This window comes from Helianthus annuus, chromosome 8, assembly GCF_002127325.2.
Source record: "Helianthus annuus cultivar XRQ/B chromosome 8, HanXRQr2.0-SUNRISE, whole genome shotgun sequence".
Classification (NCBI taxonomy): Eukaryota; Viridiplantae; Streptophyta; class Magnoliopsida; order Asterales; family Asteraceae; genus Helianthus; species Helianthus annuus.
In genome coordinates, this window is record NC_035440.2 from 108,023,375 (window position 1) to 108,043,893 (window position 20,519).

The 20,519-nt window shown below is 41.1% G+C and overlaps 2 protein-coding genes across 2 annotated transcripts; both read right to left on the reverse strand.

Moving 5' to 3' along the window:
• Positions 1-540: 540 nt before the first annotated feature.
• On the reverse strand, positions 541-5,146 carry LOC110873621 (CRS2-associated factor 2, mitochondrial). Its single transcript, XM_022122581.2, has 5 exons — positions 4,535-5,146; positions 2,755-2,882; positions 1,767-1,992; positions 976-1,103; positions 541-875 (listed from the first exon to the last, which is right to left on the reverse strand). Exons 1-5 carry the CDS (start codon positions 5,001-5,003, stop codon positions 786-788), a joined length of 1,041 nt encoding a protein of 346 aa, XP_021978273.1. The 5' UTR covers positions 5,004-5,146; the 3' UTR covers positions 541-785.
• Positions 5,147-19,102: 13,956 nt separating this feature from the next.
• Positions 19,103-20,517, reverse strand: LOC110873632. Its single transcript, XM_022122599.2, has one exon. It carries the CDS (start codon positions 20,421-20,423, stop codon positions 19,194-19,196), a length of 1,230 nt encoding a protein of 409 aa, XP_021978291.1. The 5' UTR covers positions 20,424-20,517; the 3' UTR covers positions 19,103-19,193.
• Between the last annotated feature and the right edge of the window lie 2 nt (positions 20,518-20,519).

The following is a 20,519-nucleotide window of genomic DNA, read 5'->3' on the forward strand; positions in this document are numbered from 1 at the left end:
AAAGCAAAAAGTACACTAAAAAGTAACACACCTATTCTAAAATGACATCTCATATTCCTAAGATACAAATTCAAGTTCTTGATGGAAAAGCTATATTATTTGTTAGCTTAATTGTAAACAACATTAAACACATTTTCACTAATTATCACTTTTAGGATTAAGATAAAATAATCTTTGAACACTTGTCACTCTATAAATTTTTATTACACTTCTTATAATTAGGAGTACTTTGTAGAATAACTTAACCCATCACTTTTAATACATCAGTGAGATGAAAAGTTATAGTCACCTTGGTTTAAAAAACCATTGAGTAATGCATGTTTTGGTTTGGGTCGGTTTCAAGCCAAAACCAAACAAAATCGAAAATTCAGTTTTATGGTTTTTAAAAACCATTTTGTTTTAGGATATCAATTTTTCCATTTAGGATTGAAATTTTTGAGCCTGAATGTTTTTGTTAATTTTTTATTATATGTTTGAGCCTTTTATACACCATTTTTTTCATAAATTACTTGACATTCAAAAATAAAATTTACAAAGAACTTGTAACCGAAACCGATCTCTTATAAAATCTAAAAAGCAAAACATTAGTTATCGAGGCGGTTTTGATCAACAACAAACAAACCGACCCATGTTCACCCCTACTCTTGGTCCTCCCATAGTCACCAACGTACACAAAGCCCTCCAACTGTTCGATCAAATGCTTCTTTGGGCAACCTCAGCCTTCCCTAATCGAACTTAAGCCAATTACGTTTATCTTAACGATGAAACACTATGATACCGCGCTTTTACTTTACAACATCTACAAGGTTTTTGTTCCCCCTCCAAATGATGATTTGTTCATCTTTATACAAGATAGGGACACAAGGCACCAAATCCTGTGCAACAAGACACAAATACCATAAAACTTGTCTTCCAAGAAACATAAAAATCAAAACTTTTGTCGCAAGTTTTGTATGTAAAGTGGAAAACACATACCCTTAACTTCACAGCAATCCTTTTGCAGTCACTCATACCCACATGGGTACAATCAATCCTTAAAACTTCTTTGGATTCAAAGGCCTCTCTCACTTTCTCTACCACATTAACATACACGCCGTTTCTTGCTGTGCAAGGAACGTAACACACTACGTCAAACTCCAGTCAACCAGAATATTATGACATTTAAAGGGTATTTAAAACATTGATTTATTTCATATATACCCTTACAAACTTGAAAATTTTCATATATATATATACCCAATCAAAACTAAAAATATCATATATGCCCTTACAAAATAGTTAAATATCAAGTATATCCAATTTATTAAAAACAATCTAACAAATAAACTTTTACCCTTATTTTTTTAACTTCAAGTTTTCATATATGCTCATCTTTTAACTTCATATTTTTTATATAAGACATTTTAAGCTTAAATTTATTTTTACCCATTTTTTATTTTTATTTTTTCCCATAAACAATAGTATTCTCCATATATAATATTAAAGCTATAAATGAGTATATATAATATTTGAAGTTAAAGATCATATAGGAGATTTCAAAGTTTTAGAAAAACAAGGGTAAATTTGTCATTTATTAAATTGTTTTTAATGAATTGGGTATATCTGATATTTTAACTACTTTATAAGGGTATTATAATATATGATATTTATAATTTTAAAAAGGTATATATATGATATTTTACAAGTTTGCAGGGGTATATATGAAATTGCCCCTTAATAATACATTTGTTAACCAAACCAACAGAACGAACAATGAAATCACATACTTAGTTTCATGGCGGGTGGAGAATTAAGTCCTCGGTTCCTCATTTCCTTCGTTTCTTCAAACGTCAACCCATCAGCAACATTCTTTATAAGCTTGGGATAAATCGGTGGATACGGCTTCCACAGCATTAAGGGAATAACGGGCCTATCTTTAGGGTTATAGTGTCGTCCCCGATACAATAGCAAGATATTAATTTGTCGGTATATAATCTTCCCACCAGATTTATCCTGCAAATTTCTACAAACCAGTCAGCCAAGAGCTTTTTTAGAAGATCTGAGCACGTAAAAGAGCATATGCTAAATGGACAAGTTGAGTAACGGGTCGGGTTGACCTGAAACACCTTTTGACCATAATTAATTTGTATTATTTCTGTTTAAGATATTATTACTAAAAAAGAAACTATTACGATTAATCTGGTTTTAAAACAAAACATGATTTAGTAGGTAGTATACTTGTATGCATTTACAATGAAATTTAGGTGACTTTTGACCCATCGGGATAGAAAATAACACGATTTTGTAGGTTTTATGAAATAAAAGAGCTAAAATTAAGATACACTATTAGAATAACAATCAATTTAAAAAAAAAAAAAGACGATTTAGTAGGTTTTATGAAAAAAAATGCGGCAATTAAAATACACTACTACAATAATAATCATTTTTTTAAACACATTTTAGTATGTTGTATGCATTAACAAATAACAATATGCTTTGGACGACTTTCGACCAATTTGACCCGCTAAAGCAAGTCAACCCTTATATAAGTGTGTGGCGGTTGAAAATGACACTTCTAGTAAAAAAAACTATGATAAAGAAAATCTACATTACTAGAATAATAATAATGTAGTAACAATCAAACTTTTTAAATAATAATACAATTTAGTAGGTTGTATGGATTAACAATACACTTTGAACAACTTTTGACCCGTTTACCTATTTTACCCATTTAAAAGGGGTTCACCTCAAAGTAAAAGGAAGACTAATTCAAACCTCGAGATGGAAACACACGTTGTCCATGTCAAGAGTTGGGACGCCTAAGCATTTGATCCTCACAGCTTCGGCTTTTTTCCAATGGTTATGGATGTCATCGATCATGTTGTGAGTGACCCCGCCCTTTCCTAACACAACATATGTTTCAGTAATCACATGTTATTAGATAATCAAAAGTTAAGATATAATCAAATGTCCCCTTCTTTAGCTTCAACAAACAAACCCTAACGTTCGCTTATCTCGAGAGCCAAGAATCAATATCTCTTAAGAGTAGTGGTGTAACCCAAACAAGACCCAACATGGTAAATAAAGTGATTATCACAATCTGAAGTACCCTAGATAACTTCATAGTGTTTGGCAAAAGTCATAATGACTATGATTAATTGATTATGATTTCTTACGGTAAAAACTGTTAATGACTAGATTTGCACATGGTTTTAGAAAGCGCACCTCACATGTAGGCACGAGGCAACGCCTCAGGGTCGGCATTTCTTGCACATGTGGGTCAAAATTGGTCAAAACTGGGGTATGTAGCAGGAGGCTTTTAAGTAAGAACAACCAAGTGATGAAGAGATTATGAATGGTTTACTGGCTGACATACGTAAAAAAAGGTGATAAGGATGAGGATGAAGCTTTTGGTAGTACATAATTCTTATTTGGTTGGACCTTAACCAACACTCGCATAAGTGAAGCTCATGCCTTGGCTTCAAGACCTAAACACCTCTAAGCTCTTAATTTGTTTACGTAGGTAGAAGTATAGGTGGCAACCATGACCCATTCTTCAAAGAACGGGTTGATTTAGGAAAAATAAATTGTATATGAGTTCATTTGGGTCACCTCAAACTAGTCAACAGATGAATTTGGGTCTACATCATCATCATCATACTCAGTAAATCCCACCAATAGCAAAGTTAAGGTAAGGTCTGAGGAGGGTAGATGTAGATAGCCTTACCTCTACCCCGTAGGAATAGAGAAGCTGCTTCCAGTGAGACCCCCGACTCGATTGTAGTTTTGTATCAAGCCTTGGACCTAAGAGACATAACACTCAAACAATCGAGACAGAGACTGATTGGTGCATGTACCCCCGTGTCTTTCAGCTATCAACGTCACTACATGATGCATGATTAACCATCCGCTGCTTTTAACGTTATTTTCACGAGATTAGTAAAAAAATTGGGTCTACTCTAACCCAAATTAGTCAACAGGTCAAAACAAGCAACTATTATAAAACTTGTTAGCTTAAAAAGGGTCCAAATGAACCTGTACAAAATTAAGAAGTTTTAAAAGTTAACAAGTTTTATAATTGTTGCCCATTTGACCAGTTGACTAATTTGAGATGACCCGAATGCACCAAGATATATCAATGTCTATACGGCTATGTGCTATCAAAACATCGTGTGGGCTCCGGAGGTGCCACGTCAGGGTCGTGGGGTGGGTACACCGTACACCGCCACAGGGCGGCGCGGTTGAGGGCGTCGGGTGATGTGGGAGGGCAAACCACGGCGTGAGCAAGGTGCTTAAGGTTTTTTTTTCTTAACATTAAATATATACACACCCAACCATATCTCGCCACCTCAATCGCCAACCAAGCTCCCTCCACTACACACCTTTAGGGGATTTTAGGCTAAAATAAAAAGTGCGCCTATAAGCACTTTTTTCTCAACCAAGCTCCCATAACACATAGTAACAGAAATTCACCATCTATAACCTGATCAAACATTGCATTTCTACAAAAAAACATGTAACAAAACTGCTGAGTACTAAAGATTTAAGATTTTACCCAAATTGATTTGTCTAGAGCAATCACTATGCCGATACCGTTCAACAAGCTCCAACACTTCCTCCTCATCCAACGGTTCCCCAACAATCTTCCTCCTCTCTTCTTCAACTTTCATCACATCCACCACCTCCTGCAACGGCGCCGCCGTGCCGGTCCATTTCCGGTCAAGCCGACCCGGCCCGAAAGGTGAGAACTTGGGTGTTTCCCGGTACCCAATTGGGTCAACAGATAGGTTTGTTTCAGAGTATGAGTACCTGAAATCAAAGGGTAAGTTGGACTTTAGAGGATAATTGTTTTGGGGTTTGTTGTTTGGTGAATCTTGTTTGTGGGGTTGCTGATTTTGGGGTTTTTTGGGGATTGGGGAGAAAGGGGGGTCGTCTTCAAAATGGGATTTTGTTAATTGGCGGGAAATGATGAAGGTGATTGGTGGTTGTTTGTGGTGGCGCCGCCGTGAAATAAGTTTTAGCATTTCCGGCAACTCGGCAAGAACTCAAGACGACCTAAACCCCAGCAAAATCAAGCCTTATGGCTATATTTATGGCTTGAACATATGAAGGAAGACATGAAAACAAGCCGCAAGCGTGGATTCTGGTTTTGTCTAAACTCTAAACGGGTGGATTTGGGTTTAGTCTAAATGGGTTGTAGTTATTTTCTAGTCGGACCCCTACAAACATTACAGCTAAATGGATTGTGTTTTCGTCAACGCAATGAGTTCCGGGTTGCCTCATTTAGCCAATTAATTTAGTATAGACCGGTAACTCACACGACCTGTGTGACGGCCTTTTAATGATAGTCTAAGTTCAAACTAACTTGTTTCACCCATTTAATTAAATATGACGGCTATCAACCATTTTAATTGTAACATAAAAATATGTTTTATAAGATTGCCTACCGTCAATTTGTTACCACAATGTGTTTACAACAAGCCAAACCGTTTATGAAACTTTAACATCATTACAACTTGATTAAACCTGTCAACGCGCCCAAAATTACAACTTGATTAAGCCTGTCAACGCGCCCAAAACCCGTCAACGTGTTTTATTCATATAGAAAATGTGTAACATGAGCGCAAATATTCGGTTACACGATTTTAAGCGTGTTTGTTAAGATTGTTAACTTTTATACGAAATAATATACGGGGAAAATCACGAAAATGGCCACTGCAACGCCGTTTTTTTAAATTTGGCCACCTGACACCCCTTGACGAGCCGTTTCAATATGCTGAAACGGCACAAGAATTTTGGTTAACGGCCACCCAATCGTTGTTTGACACGTGTCCGACAAAGCCTGTAACGACTTGAGAAGCATCCAGTTAACGCCACGTGTCCGACAGTGTGGAAAGATCTTAGCCAAGCCGTTACAATCGGCTCATGTTCAAAGATCTTAGCCAAGTTCCTTCAACGAGCCAAGCCGTGTTCTTACGATGTAGCCGAGCCGTTACCGTACACGCATGGACCCCACTTCTGCCAGCCGAGCCGTTACAGCTGGGTCCGAGCCGTTTCGCTTACCTGTTTGTGCCGTCTCAACTGCTCCGAGCCGTTTCAGCTGCTCCGAGCCGGTACAGCTGCTCCGGGCCGTTTCAATATACGGTTCGAGCCGTTTCGAGCCGTTTCAATATACTGTCTTTTAAAGGTTCTTTTAAATAATGAGCAACAACATTTGGGTTTGCCTGACGAACATGTGGGTACGTTAGCGTCTTCGAGCACATGTGTTTATCGTTAAAACTCTTAACAAAAAACACCCCACTATCTCCAAAACTCCTTGCACGAAAACGCCAAACGCAACCGTCCACCAAACATGACACTTGGTACCGAGTTTTAGAGGATCTATCTACTTTAAACTCAAAGTGTTCTAACAAACATTTTTTTCCCAACTCAAGTTTCATGTCTTCTTTGTTATTAAATACGTGACCTGGTTCAAAAGTGTAACACCCCGTGTTTTCCCAAAAGTCAAAGTCAAGAGTTGACTGTTATTGGAATTAAAGATTTATAAAGGTTAATTTCATTTTAGTTTCATTTTGATTTTCATATTATTTGGAGTAAGTGTTGTATAATCAAACTAATCGACCGATAATCGAACTGTGAATCAACGACCGACTGTGAATGATAGGAAGTAACAATGCAATAAAGCTAGTCAATCAATAATCAAGCTAATCAAATCAATCATCAAACTCAAGTGTGGATAATTTTAATGCTTTATACGTGTGTGTGTGTGCCTTACGTGTTACTTGTGCATGTTACTTTATGTTAAAGTGTGTGGTGAATCAATCAAATCAAATCGAGACTCAAAGGTGAATCAAACTCAATCGAAATCGAATCCAAATCGTGGTGTAAGGATGCTTGTATGTTAGATATAGTAGTTGGGACTAAAAGTAATTTGATTAGGAATTCTATCATTCTCAAATCATCGTTCATCGAAGTCGAAATATCAAAAATCGTCGCGAAACACTCAAAACCAGGCAAGCCGATCGAACAGGGCAACCTGATCGAACAGGCTAGCCGATCGAACAGGGCAACCTGATCGAACAGGCTAGCCGATCGAACAGGCTGTTCGATCGGGCAGCTGCTCGATCAGGGATGCTGTTCGATCAGCTGACCCTTTCCTCTTTTGGAAGCCTATAAATAGGGCTGTCCTTGTCAAACTTTCCACTTTTGGAAAAGCTCTGACCGACCAGCCTCTTCTTCTCACTAAATCTCAGATTTCTCTCAAACCGGTAAGTATTTCGCTCTAATCCTTGTACGTTTTTGTTCATTAATCGATTCTACACCTTTCTATCTTTCAAAACTTGGATTTCATCCATGAAATCACCAAGATCTAGGTGTTCTTGGGTGATGTCATCATGTGTTCTTCAAGAACACTAAGTTTTGGCATCATTCCACCATGAATAACTTAGATCTAACCGATTTCCACATAAATAACCTAAAATCTTCCAAAGATCTTAACATTTCACGGTGGAAAAGGATTGGAAGATGGGTTTTCATCTATCTTTCAACTCTTTTACACTCAAAAAGGTGAAAACGAGACTTGAACCGACTTACAAATCAATCTAAACAAACACATGGTTCCAGATTCGGGTTCTACCGAGAGATATACCGATTTCGGGTTAAACGTTAAACTTGGGTTCCAAACCGTCTCTGACCGAGTTTGGGTGATTCCTGCTCGAGCCAGTAGGCTAAGTGGGGACTTCAGTTTTGTGGTTCAACTCGTAGTCAAAATATCTCTAAAACATCAACAATTAATGGGAATAACCAAGTGTTAAGTGATAGGTTAACCGAATCGAGAAGCTGGCCGAACGGCTAGGCTGTTCGATCGAACAGCCCAACCGAACGACTACGCCAGCCGATCGGCTAGGCTAACCGATCGACTAGCACTTAGACCCACCAACTCACAAAGTGTAGTATTGACGAGGTACTGTTCGATCGACTACGCCACTCGATTGTAATCATTACTGCTCGAATCATGAGATACTATACACTTCAAAACACTTAGACTTTTCGAACATTGGAATGTCATCCGATCGAGCATGCCAACCGATCGAGTGGCATATTTGAAAACATTGAAGTGCTAGCTGATCGGTTGGGCTAACCGATCGAACAGCTGTTCGATCGGCCAACCTGAAAGGTAGCACAAACCATCATACACAAACACATCCTTCACATCAAAGGAAGAAACAATCCACTTGAAGGAACCAGCCGATCGAGCCAGCCGACCGATCGAATGGATGTTCGAACGGACTTTCAAACCAATCGAACAGCCCACTCGATCGAACTGCCGTCCGATCGAATGGCCTACTCGATCCAAGTACATTGTTTACTTTTTCCGCATTACTCATCGTTGTGTTATCGAACTATTCAGGCTAACCTATTCTCAGTGCTCCTTTCAATCCACAACCAACCACTGTGAGTATACTCGATCCCTTTTTGCTTTCAGCACTTTTGGGTGTTACATACGTAATCTATCAAATTCACAAACAACACAAACTATTTGAACGCTAACCTACTTGCATGTATTACTTGTCTAAATGATTGCTGTTTATTATGTTTACACGTGGAGTGCTATCTGCCTGCTTTAGCAACGTAGTACTATAGTTTGGACTCAGCACCCGTTCACACGGGGGTTGCTAAGGACAATTACTTGCATGGGTTACGGTGGTAATCATGTATTGCGAACTGTCTCGGACAGTCAACTTGAAGTCGTTGGTATCGATGGTCCCATGTTGATAATTTACATGCATCGTTTGCCCTTGTGTACGTGCTTGGTTATGCGTAAACTATTCGAACTCTATATGCTATATCAAACTTGTGTACTCACCTTTACATTATATGTATTGACTTTTATTTTAACGTATGTGACAGGTGTTTAAGCTACTAGCGTGCTAGGGAAGCGAGGCAATAATAAGCTTCTAGGAGCCTGTGACCTTAGGACAGTGTCCACATACCTGCTCCAGGGTCATAATTATCTGTAGATCTTGTACTGGCACCTGTAGTCAGTGAGATCTACAGTTAGCCGTCTAGAAGTCTTAAAACAATATTTAAATTCGGTCTGTAATAATTAAGAATTTGAGTTGTCGGAACAGTTCCCATATTGTTTAGTTGATTTCTATGATAACTTGTTATTATTTGGGACACGGTATGGGACGTGTTATATAACTGAATTGTATGATAGTTGTTGTGGAAACTTCTGAACAATCTGTTTCGCTCAGTGCCGCGCCCCGATGATTCCGCCATCGGTTGGGGTGTGACAGATTGGTATCAGAGCCATAACTATAGGGAATTAGGTTAGACACGATCTAGTCCGGATCGCTGTCTTAGAGACCTAGACTATAGCTAAGGAACCAAGAGACCAAGTTTATGTGCTTATTTTATGTTGTTTCCTTCTATTCTATCATTACATCCGAACTCCGAGCCAAATTTTGTAATTTGGACGGGATTAGGAGTGAAACCCGCGAATTCCTGCCTAAATTACAACTTTTTGCCAATTATTTTGTGTGAATTTCTATCAACAAACAGGGGAGAATTATACCAAATTAGGGCTGAAACCCGTAATTTGATAAGAACTTTCCTCTAAATTTTCTTAAAACAAGGAAGAAATTGCTGAGCTAGGGGTGAAACCCTAACCTTGGCAGTTATTTCGACTTTATTTTATCTCGCCAAGGCAATTGACGGACTCCAACGACCTGAACTCACGAGTATGGCCTAGAATGCGCATGCATAATGCCCAAGAATCGAGGCAGAAACATGTCCCCTAGAGTCGAAAGTGACGACAAGTCAACTGTGAATAGTTAAATTGCCATGGTTAGTCAAAGTCTAGTAGCCGCAGACAATCCATTTTCCGATTTTGAGTGTTGCTTCGTTGATTTTATATGATTTACCTGTTTATGTGTTTTAAAGATTCGTTGATTGCTCCATTGTTTATCGATCTGCGTGACTTCTGTTGCTATCCTATCTCGATTCGAACCCCTGTTGATGTGATCTAAACGAAACCAGTGTGCTATGCTACGCTATACGACTAAGTTAGACGATACAGTGTGATGCTATCCGATATGCAAAACGAACGATACTCGACTCGTAGTTATAGGTTTCTGTTTTCTGACCGCCTCTGTGATAAAATTTCATACGTGTTTAGGAAATTAAGTGCTCTATTTGCTTACTTGCTTATGTGCTCTAATTGCTTCTGTGCTTATGTGCCTCTATGATTATGTGTTTATATGTGTTACGTGACGTGAGATGCGACGTGATTCTAAGCTTTAGTAAACTAAGACGTGCGAGATTCGAATTCGTTGTGTTGAGCCCTATGGCGATGTCTATTGCAGACCATGTCGTCATCATCAAGAACTCGCCAAAACCTTTCCCGTCAGGAAAAGAGAGACCGACGTCTCGCCAAGCTCATCTCGAGGTCTGTAGCGAAAGCTGTCAGTGAGGTGTACGAAAACACGAGCAAGTCGTCGGAAGAATCCCGAACCCTCACTGAACCCAGCAAAGCTCCGTTCAGTTTCAAGCAATTTAAGGCATGTGGACCGAAGGAGTTCACCGGTGAAGAGGGCCCTACAGGCTTATTTCACTGGTTTGACTCTGTGGAAGTTACCCTTCGTCAAAGCGGATGCCCGGATCATCTTCGAACTCTCAATGCTACCGGTGTCTTCCAGTCGCGGGCGTTGGACTGGTGGACAGCCGAAAGGAATAAGCGCGGGAACGACGCTGCCTACGAGCTGACGTGGGAGGAACTGAAGGCTATCATGCTGGACGAGTTCTGTCCTCCCCACGAACGCCAAAAGTTGGAGGATGAGTTCTGGACCATCAAGCAGAAGGAGGGCGACAACGCTGGTCTCACCGCCCGTTTCAAACAACTGAGCATTATCTGTCCAGACCAGGTCAAGACTCCCGAGATGACCATCAAGAAATACATCCGTGCTCTTCCGGATTGTGTTGCAGATTATGTGTTCGCCGCCAAACCCGCATCAATCGAGGAAACCTACCTACTCGCTGCCGAGATTAACGACAAGCGAGTTAAGGCTGGTGTCTGGGATAAGCCATCCAAGTCGTTGCATCAAGTTACTACCGCATCAACCGACAACCCTACTGCTCAAGCCTCCAAGTCCTCGAGAAGAAGAAAGAAGAACAAGGGTTGCGCCGCCGCAACCAATGCTGCTCCTCTTCAGTCAGTACCGCCACAACAGCAACAACCACAGCGCACTGCGCCAGTGATCAATGCGCCGCCGGCTAAGCGTGCGTACACCGGCCCCCACCCACTCTGTGCTACATGTTCTTATCATCACCCGGTGGGTGTGGCCTGCCGTTTCTGTGTCCACTGCAACGTTTACGGGCATTTCACTGCGAATTGCCGCTATGGTCCTCGTCAAACGCAAGCTCAAGCCGCTGTTAACCAAGCCCTGCTACAAGCTCCTCAAGCTCCTCAAGCTGCACAGGCCCCGACAAACAATGTTCGGACCTGCTTTGCATGTGGTGACCCTAACCACTTCGCAAACCGGTGCCCGAACAGAGTGGTGAAACAAGAAGCTCAACAACCCCAGCAACAACAACAGCAGCCTCAACAACAAGCCGCTCACGCCAGAACCTTCAACATCAACGCACGACAGGCTCAAGCTGACAACAACGTGGTCAATGGTACGTTCCTTGTGAATGGTATATATGCATCATGTTTGTTTGATACTGGAGCCGATAACTGCTTTGTGTCATTTGAATTTGAGAAGCTTCTTAGACGTAAGCGCTCTTATCTTTCGTCACCCTTCGAAGTAGAAGTCGCTACCGGAAGAACCATTGCTGTCAATTCTGTGCTCCGTGATTGTACTCTCGAGCTCAACAATCATATATTCCCGATTAATCTCATTCCGATGCAGCTCGGAAGTTTCGATGTCATAGTAGGCATGGACTTTCTTCGTGAAAACCATGCTGAAGTTGTGTGTGCCGATAAGATGATTCGTTTTGTGCTAGCTAGTGGTGATATTCTATGTGTTTATGGTGAAACTACTGCAAAAGATCTCAAGCTCATGTCATGTCTTCAAGCTCGCAAATATCTCCGCAAGGAATATCGAGCCTTCTTGGCCAACATTGTTGTAGCAGAGACGGACAAGAAAAAGAAAGTTGAAGTCAAGGATGTTCCCGTTGTCCGAGAATTTCCTCAGGTGTTCCCTGATGATCTTCCTGGATTACCTCCAAGTCGTGATATCGACTTTCGAATCGACCTTATTCCAGGAGCCAACCCAGTGGCCAAAGCTCCGTATCGACTCGCTCCATCTGAGATGCGAGAACTCTCAAACCAACTCCAAGAGTTACTTGAAAAAGGCTTCATTCGCCCGAGCACTTCTCCATGGGGCGCACCAGTCCTTTTCGTCAAAAAGAAGGACGGGTCGTTCCGAATGTGCATCGATTACCGGGAATTGAACAAGCTGACCATCAAGAACCGATACCCCTTACCAAGAATCGATGATTTGTTTGACCAACTACAAGGTGCTCAGTGTTTCTCCAAGATTGACCTACGTTCAGGCTACCATCAGTTGCGGATTCAAGAGGAAGACATACCCAAAACCGCTTTTCGAACCCGATACGGCCACTACGAATTTGTTGTCATGCCTTTTGGTTTGACCAACGCACCCGCGGTCTTTATGGATCTGATGAATCGCGTGTGTAAACCGTTCTTAGACCGTTTCGTCATTGTATTTATCGACGATGTCCTGATCTATTCCAGATCGAGGGCCGAACATGCGCAGCATTTGCGATTGGTTCTCGAGTTGCTTCAGGGAAACCAACTCTACGCCAAGTTTTCCAAGTGTGAGTTCTGGTTGGAGGAGGTTCAATTTCTGGGTCACATTGTGAATAGTCGGGGTATACACGTTGATCCTGCAAAGATTGAGGCAGTCAAGGGATGGGTTACGCCAAAGAATCCGTCAGAAGTTCGCTCTTTTCTCGGATTAGCTGGTTACTACCGGCGATTCATCGAAGGGTTCTCCAAGATTGCTGTGCCGCTTACCTCCCTTACTCATAAAGACAAGCCTTTTGTGTGGGGAACCGCACAGGAGACTGCTTTCCAAACCCTCAAACACATGCTGTGCCATGCACCAGTTCTTACACTGCCGGACGGAAGCGATGACTTCGTTGTCTATTGTGATGCTTCAAACCTTGGACTTGGCTGTGTTCTCATGCAACGAGACAAGGTTATAGCTTACGCATCTCGACAGCTCAAAATCCACGAGAAGAACTATACAACCCATGACCTCGAGCTAGGCGCAGTTGTCTTTGCCTTAAAGATTTGGCGACACTACCTGTATGGTACAAGATGTACGATCTTCACCGATCACAAGAGCCTACAACATATCTTTAACCAGAGAGAACTCAATATGCGTCAACGCCGTTGGGTAGAACTTCTCAACGATTACGACTGTGAGATCCGTTATCACCCAGGCAAGGCGAATGTAGTTGCAGACGCCCTCAGCAGAAAGAATTACGTGATAGGTGTTCGAAACATCCAGGCTCAGTATAACCTCGAAGCTCTCATCCGCGAAGCACAACACGCTTGCTTTAACGAGCGTACGTTGAAGAAAGAACGAATCTATCACGATGGAACTCAGCTCGTGAGCAAAGCCAACGGGATATTCTATTATCTGGACCGAATCTGGGTTCCGAGGAGGACAGATTTGCGAAAGATCATCATGAACGAAGCCCACAAATCCCGATATTCCATTCATCCCGGTGCGGACAAAATGTACCAGGACCTTCGCTACAAGTACTGGTGGCCTGGGATGAAAAGGGATATTGCCCTGTATGTTGGTAGCTGTTTAACTTGTGCAAGAGTCAAGGCTGAACACCAAAGACCGTCAGGCTTACTCGAACAACCGCCGATACCCGTATGGAAGTGGGAAAGCATAGCTATGGATTTCATAACTAAGCTTCCGACCACGCCATCAGGTCACGACAGTATTTGGGTTATAGTCGACCGTCTAACCAAATCAGCCCACTTTCTGCCAATACGAGAAGACTATAAGGTGGCCAAGCTAGCCCAAATCTACACCGACGAGATCATTAAGAATCATGGTACGCCTCGAGACATCATTTCTGATCGCGACGCTCGGTTTACATCGAGATTGTGGGAAACTTTTCAAGCAGCTCTGGGTACGACGCTGAATTTGAGTACCGCATTCCACCCGCAAACCGACGGGCAGACTGAAAGAACGATTCGTACTATCGAAGACATGCTCCGTGCGTGTGTTATCGATTTTGGTGGTAGTTGGAGCAAACACCTACCGTTGGTCGAATTTTCGTACAATAATAGCTATCACTCCAGCATCGAAATGGCACCTTTCGAAGCCTTGTATGGTAGGAGATGTCGCTCGCCTATTGTATGGCACGAGGTCGGTCATTCACAATTGACTGGGCCCGAGATTCTGCAAGAAACGACTGACAAGATCCACCAGATAAGGGAAAATTTGGTAAAGGCCCGGGACAGACAAAAGATGTACGCCGATAAACGACGCAGGCCCCGCGAATTTGCAGTTGGCGACTACGTACTCCTAAAGGTATCACCTTGGAAGGGAGTAGTCCGATTCGGCAAAAGAGGGAAACTTGCGCCTCGATTTGTTGGACCTTTTAAGATTCTGGAAAGGATCGGTAAAGTTGCCTACAAACTCGAATTACCGGAGGAACTCAGCAATGTCCACCCGACTTTCCATATTTCAAACCTTCGAAAATGCGTAGCCGACCACGACGCAATAATACCACTCGACGATCTTCAGGTTAATGAGACGCTACACTTCGTGGAAAAGCCTGTTGAAATCATGGACCGACAGACCAAGCAACTCAGACGCTCTCGCATTCCTATTGTAAAAGTACGATGGGAAGGCAAACGAGGCGCGGAGTTCACTTGGGAACTCGAAAGTGACATGAAGGCCAAGTACCCGCAGTTGTTCAGATAGATCTGAAGCATCAAATTGGTAAAAATCACACGGCGATGTACGGTTCTCGGCCTAATTTCGGGACGAAATTCCCTAAAGGAGGGGAGACTGTAACACCCCGTGTTTTCCCAAAAGTCAAAGTCAAGAGTTGACTGTTATTGGAATTAAAGATTTATAAAGGTTAATTTCATTTTAGTTTCATTTTGATTTTCATATTATTTGGAGTAAGTGTTGTATAATCAAACTAATTGACCGATAATCGAACTGTGAATCAACGACCGACTGTGAATGATAGGAAGTAACAATGCAATAAAGCTAGTCAATCAATAATCAAGCTAATCAAATCAATCATCAAACTCAAGTGTGGATAATTTTAATGCTTTATACGTGTGTGTGTGCCTTACGTGTTACTTGTGCATGTTACTTTATGTTAAAGTGTGTGGTGAATCAATCAAATCAAATCGAGACTCAAAGGTGAATCAAACTCAATCGAAATCGAATCCAAATCGTGGTGTAAGGATGCTTGTATGTTAGATATAGTAGTTGGGACTAAAAGTAATTTGATTAGGAATTCTATCATTCTCAAATCATCGTTCATCGAAGTCGAAATATCAAAAATCGTCGCGAAACACTCAAAACCAGGCAAGCCGATCGAACAGGGCAACCTGATCGAACAGGCTAGCCGATCGAACAGGGCAACCTGATCGAACAGGCTAGCCGATCGAACAGGCTGTTCGATCGGGCAGCTGCTCGATCAGGGATGCTGTTCGATCAGCTGACCCTTTCCTCTTTTGGAAGCCTATAAATAGGGCTGTCCTTGTCAAACTTTCCACTTTTGGAAAAGCTCTGACCGACCAGCCTCTTCTTCTCACTAAATCTCAGATTTCTCTCAAACCGGTAAGTATTTCGCTCTAATCCTTGTACGTTTTTGTTCATTAATCGATTCTACACCTTTCTATCTTTCAAAACTTGGATTTCATCCATGAAATCACCAAGATCTAGGTGTTCTTGGGTGATGTCATCATGTGTTCTTCAAGAACACTAAGTTTTGGCATCATTCCACCATGAATAACTTAGATCTAACCGATTTCCACATAAATAACCTAAAATCTTCCAAAGATCTTAACATTTCACGGTGGAAAAGGATTGGAAGATGGGTTTTCATCTATCTTTCAACTCTTTTACACTCAAAAAGGTGAAAACGAGACTTGAACCGACTTACAAATCAATCTAAACAAACACATGGTTCCAGATTCGGGTTCTACCGAGAGATATACCGATTTCGGGTTAAACGTTAAACTTGGGTTCCAAACCGTCTCTGACCGAGTTTGGGTGATTCCTGCTCGAGCCAGTAGGCTAAGTGGGGACTTCAGTTTTGTGGTTCAACTCGTAGTCAAAATATCTCTAAAACATCAACAATTAACGGGAATAACCAAGTGTTAAGTGATAGGTTAACCGAATCGAGAAGCTGGCCGAACGGCTAGGCTGTTCGATCGAACAGCCCAACCGAACGACTACGCCAGCCGATCGGCTAGGCTAACCGATCGACTAGCACTTAGACCCACCAACTCACAAAGTGTAGTATTGACGAGGTACTGTTCGATCGACTACGCCACTCGATTGTAATCATTACTGCTCGAATCATGAGATACTATACACTTCAAAACACTTAGACTTTTCGAACATTGGAATGTCATCCGATCGAGCATGCCAACCGATCGAGTGGCATATTTGAAAACATTGAAGTGCTAGCCGATCGGTTGGGCTAACCGATCGAACAGCTGTTCGATCGGCCAACCTGAAAGGTAGCACAAACCATCATACACAAACACATCCTTCACATCAAAGGAAGAAACAATCCACTTGAAGGAACCAGCCGATCGAGCCAGCCGACCGATCGAATGGATGTTCGAACGGACTTTCAAACCAATCGAACAGCCCACTCGATCGAACTGCCGTCCGATCGAATGGCCTACTCGATCCAAGTACATTGTTTACTTTTTCCGCATTACTCATCGTTGTGTTATCGAACTATTCAGGCTAACCTATTCTCAGTGCTCCTTTCAATCCACAACCAACCACTGTGAGTATACTCGATCCCTTTTTGCTTTCAGCACTTTTGGGTGTTACATACGTAATCTATCAAATTCACAAACAACACAAACTATTTGAACGCTAACCTACTTGCATGTATTACTTGTCTAAATGATTGCTGTTTATTATGTTTACACGTGGAGTGCTATCTGCCTGCTTTAGCAACGTAGTACTATAGTTTGGACTCAGCACCCGTTCACACGGGGGTTGCTAAGGACAATTACTTGCATGGGTTACGGTGGTAATCATGTATTGCGAACTGTCTCGGACAGTCAACTTGAAGTCGTTGGTATCGATGGTCCCATGTTGATAATTTACATGCATCGTTTGCCCTTGTGTACGTGCTTGGTTATGCGTAAACTATTCGAACTCTATATGCTATATCAAACTTGTGTACTCACCTTTACATTATATGTATTGACTTTTATTTTAACGTATGTGACAGGTGTTTAAGCTACTAGCGTGCTAGGGAAGCGAGGCAATAATAAGCTTCTAGGAGCCTGTGACCTTAGGACAGTGTCCACATACCTGCTCCAGGGTCATAATTATCTGTAGATCTTGTACTGGCACCTGTAGTCAGTGAGATCTACAGTTAGCCGTCTAGAAGTCTTAAAACAATATTTAAATTCGGTCTGTAATAATTAAGAATTTGAGTTGTCGGAACAGTTCCCATATTGTTTAGTTGATTTCTATGATAACTTGTTATTATTTGGGACACGGTATGGGACGTGTTATATAACTGAATTGTATGATAGTTGTTGTGGAAACTTCTGAACAATCTGTTTCGCTCAGTGCCGCGCCCCGATGATTCCGCCATCGGTTGGGGTGTGACAAAAAGTAATTGATGAAGATCGCAAACAATTTTCAAATGAATTATCAGGATTTGGCTGGTAGTCGTTTACAACATCATAATTTTCTTCATCAGTACAGAAATTTAAATCAGGAACTAAAAATTTTTTTGGAGGTGAAAAACTAGATGATCCAGCACAAAACCCTTCAACGACATATAATTTATAAATTTCAAAAATATTTTCCATAGCAAAAATATAAAAAATTGCAAGATCTTCATCGTTTATTATATCTATTGGATCACTAAAGGAAGACAACCGATACGATAACTTCGTAATGTTTGTACAACTACACATGTTTGACACTTTACTTAGAAGAGCAGTGTATGAAAGGTTGGGTTCAATTTCTAAACCACGTCTACTTGAATCAGCATCAGCAACATACTCCAACTTTCCGTTAACGATTTCCCACTTTCCGCCGTTGTATACAACCAAACGAATCTTCATAATTTTAAGTTGGAAACTTCCTTCTACAAAAGCTAAATGTTTTTATAACTTTAGATAAATCTGTTGCACAAACAAATAGAAAAAATATATAAGGGTCACTAAATATAAAGTAAAGGATTGAAACAGCTCTGAGCAGTGGAAACGGCTCGAACCGTATATTGAAACGGCCCGGAGCAGCTGTACCGGCTCGGAGCAGCTGAAACGGCTCGGAGCAGTTGAGACGGCACAAACAGGTAAGCGAAACGGCTCGGTCCCAGCTGTAACGGCTCGGCTGGCAGAAGTGGGGTCCATGCGTGTACGGTAACGGCTCGGCTACCTCGTAAGAACACGGCTTGGCTCGTTGAAGGAACTTGGCTAAGATCTTTGAACATGAGCCGATTGTAACGGCTTGGCTAAGATCTTTCCACACTGTCGGACACGTGGCGTTAACTGGATGCTTCTCAAGCTGTTACAGGCTTTGTCGGACACGTGTCAAACAACGACTGGGTGGCCGTTAACCAAAATTCTTGTGCCGTTTCAGCATATTGAAACGGCTCGTCGAGGGGTGTCAGGTGACCAAATTTAAAAAAACGGCGTTGCAGTGGCCATTTTCGTAATTTTCCCTAATATATGGGTAATGTTCAATTCGTCAATCCAACCTCTTTATACAAATAGAAAGCAAGTATTATATGAAAAAAAAGGAAGGTATTTTTTTTCCTTTGTTAAGTACTTAACCGTATTTTTCAAAAATAAATGAGTATTTCAACATTTTATCTGTGCTAAATAAGAAATTTAGGTTAGGCACTCACTCTTTTAACATAGAAACCACCAAGCTAAAAAGAACCACTACTATGAATGATAAACTACAATCTCAAATTAAAATGGATCAAATGCTGCTTTCAAGATTCAATCTTTCATTCATGCACCTCCTCTGATCTACAACCATAGACTCAAAAACATCCAACAAACTATCCAAACCTTGATGATCATCTTTCCCAATTGCCTTGAGTGCATAAACAATGCTTTCAATGGATGACAAACATCTTGCTTTTGGTTGTCGCCTCACTTCACCATACAAACTCAACTTATCAACTTCCAACTTCACATGTGGCAACAATCTCAACCATGGATTCTCTTTGTACATTCTAAGTGCTTTAGCCCATGTCCCATCCAACACAATCAAGTTCTTCACATCGAAATCGACATCTTCGATCCCAATCGATTTCTCACTTGGGAACAAAAGCATCGATCCTGGAGGAACCACAATTTTGAATTCTTCAATATTGTTTCCATCAATCTCTTTTTGAATCTTTGTCACAACAAACCCATTATTTAAACAAGACTGATCAACCAAAAGCTCATCAAAATCTTGATTGCTGACACCCCTTCTTTTAACAGTGAAACTGATATCAGCAGGTCGTAAAGATTGAATCTTTTTGTGATTTTCAAGTGAATCTTGATGACCCAGATCAAGATTTGAATCAAACAAGTGTAAAGGTTGAATCTTTTTGTGAATTTCAACTGAATCTTGATGACCCATATCAAGATTTGAATCAAACAAGTGTAAAGGTTGAATCTTTTTGGGAATTTCAACTGAATCTTGATGACCCATATCAAGATTTGAATCAAACAAGTGTAAAGGTTGAATCGTTTTGTGAATTTCAACTGAATCTTGATGACCCATATCAAGATTTGAATCAAACAAGTTTAAAGGTTGAATCTTTTTGTGATTTTCAACTAAATCTTGATGACCCATATCAAGATTTGAATCAAGAAAGTGAATATCAAAGTGGGCTTGTGAAACAACATCTGAAACATAAGCAAGATTGACATTCTTGAGACCTAAAGTTGCAATCTTGGCTGAATTTAGGGGGTGTTTCTTCTCTAAACGGTGTTGGAGAAGTGTGACAGCTATGGAGTTGTCAAGAACTGAGGTCTTGAATCGGTTGCAGAAACAGACTCGGGTCGGTTTGGAACAAGATGGGCATGTGGGTCTTCGATTATCTGGACCAGATAGGGTCGCCATTGCTAGGGTTAGGGTTAGGGCTTGAGTTGGGGTTTTCAGAGGTTTGAATATGGAGAACAAGGGGTTTATGGGTCCAAAAGTGGACAGCATTTCTTTTGGTTTAACAAATTAGATATTTTGGCATTTAAACAAACATCTTCAAGGCATATGTTGGTTATTCTTTGATTCCAATCTCTCAAACCAAAC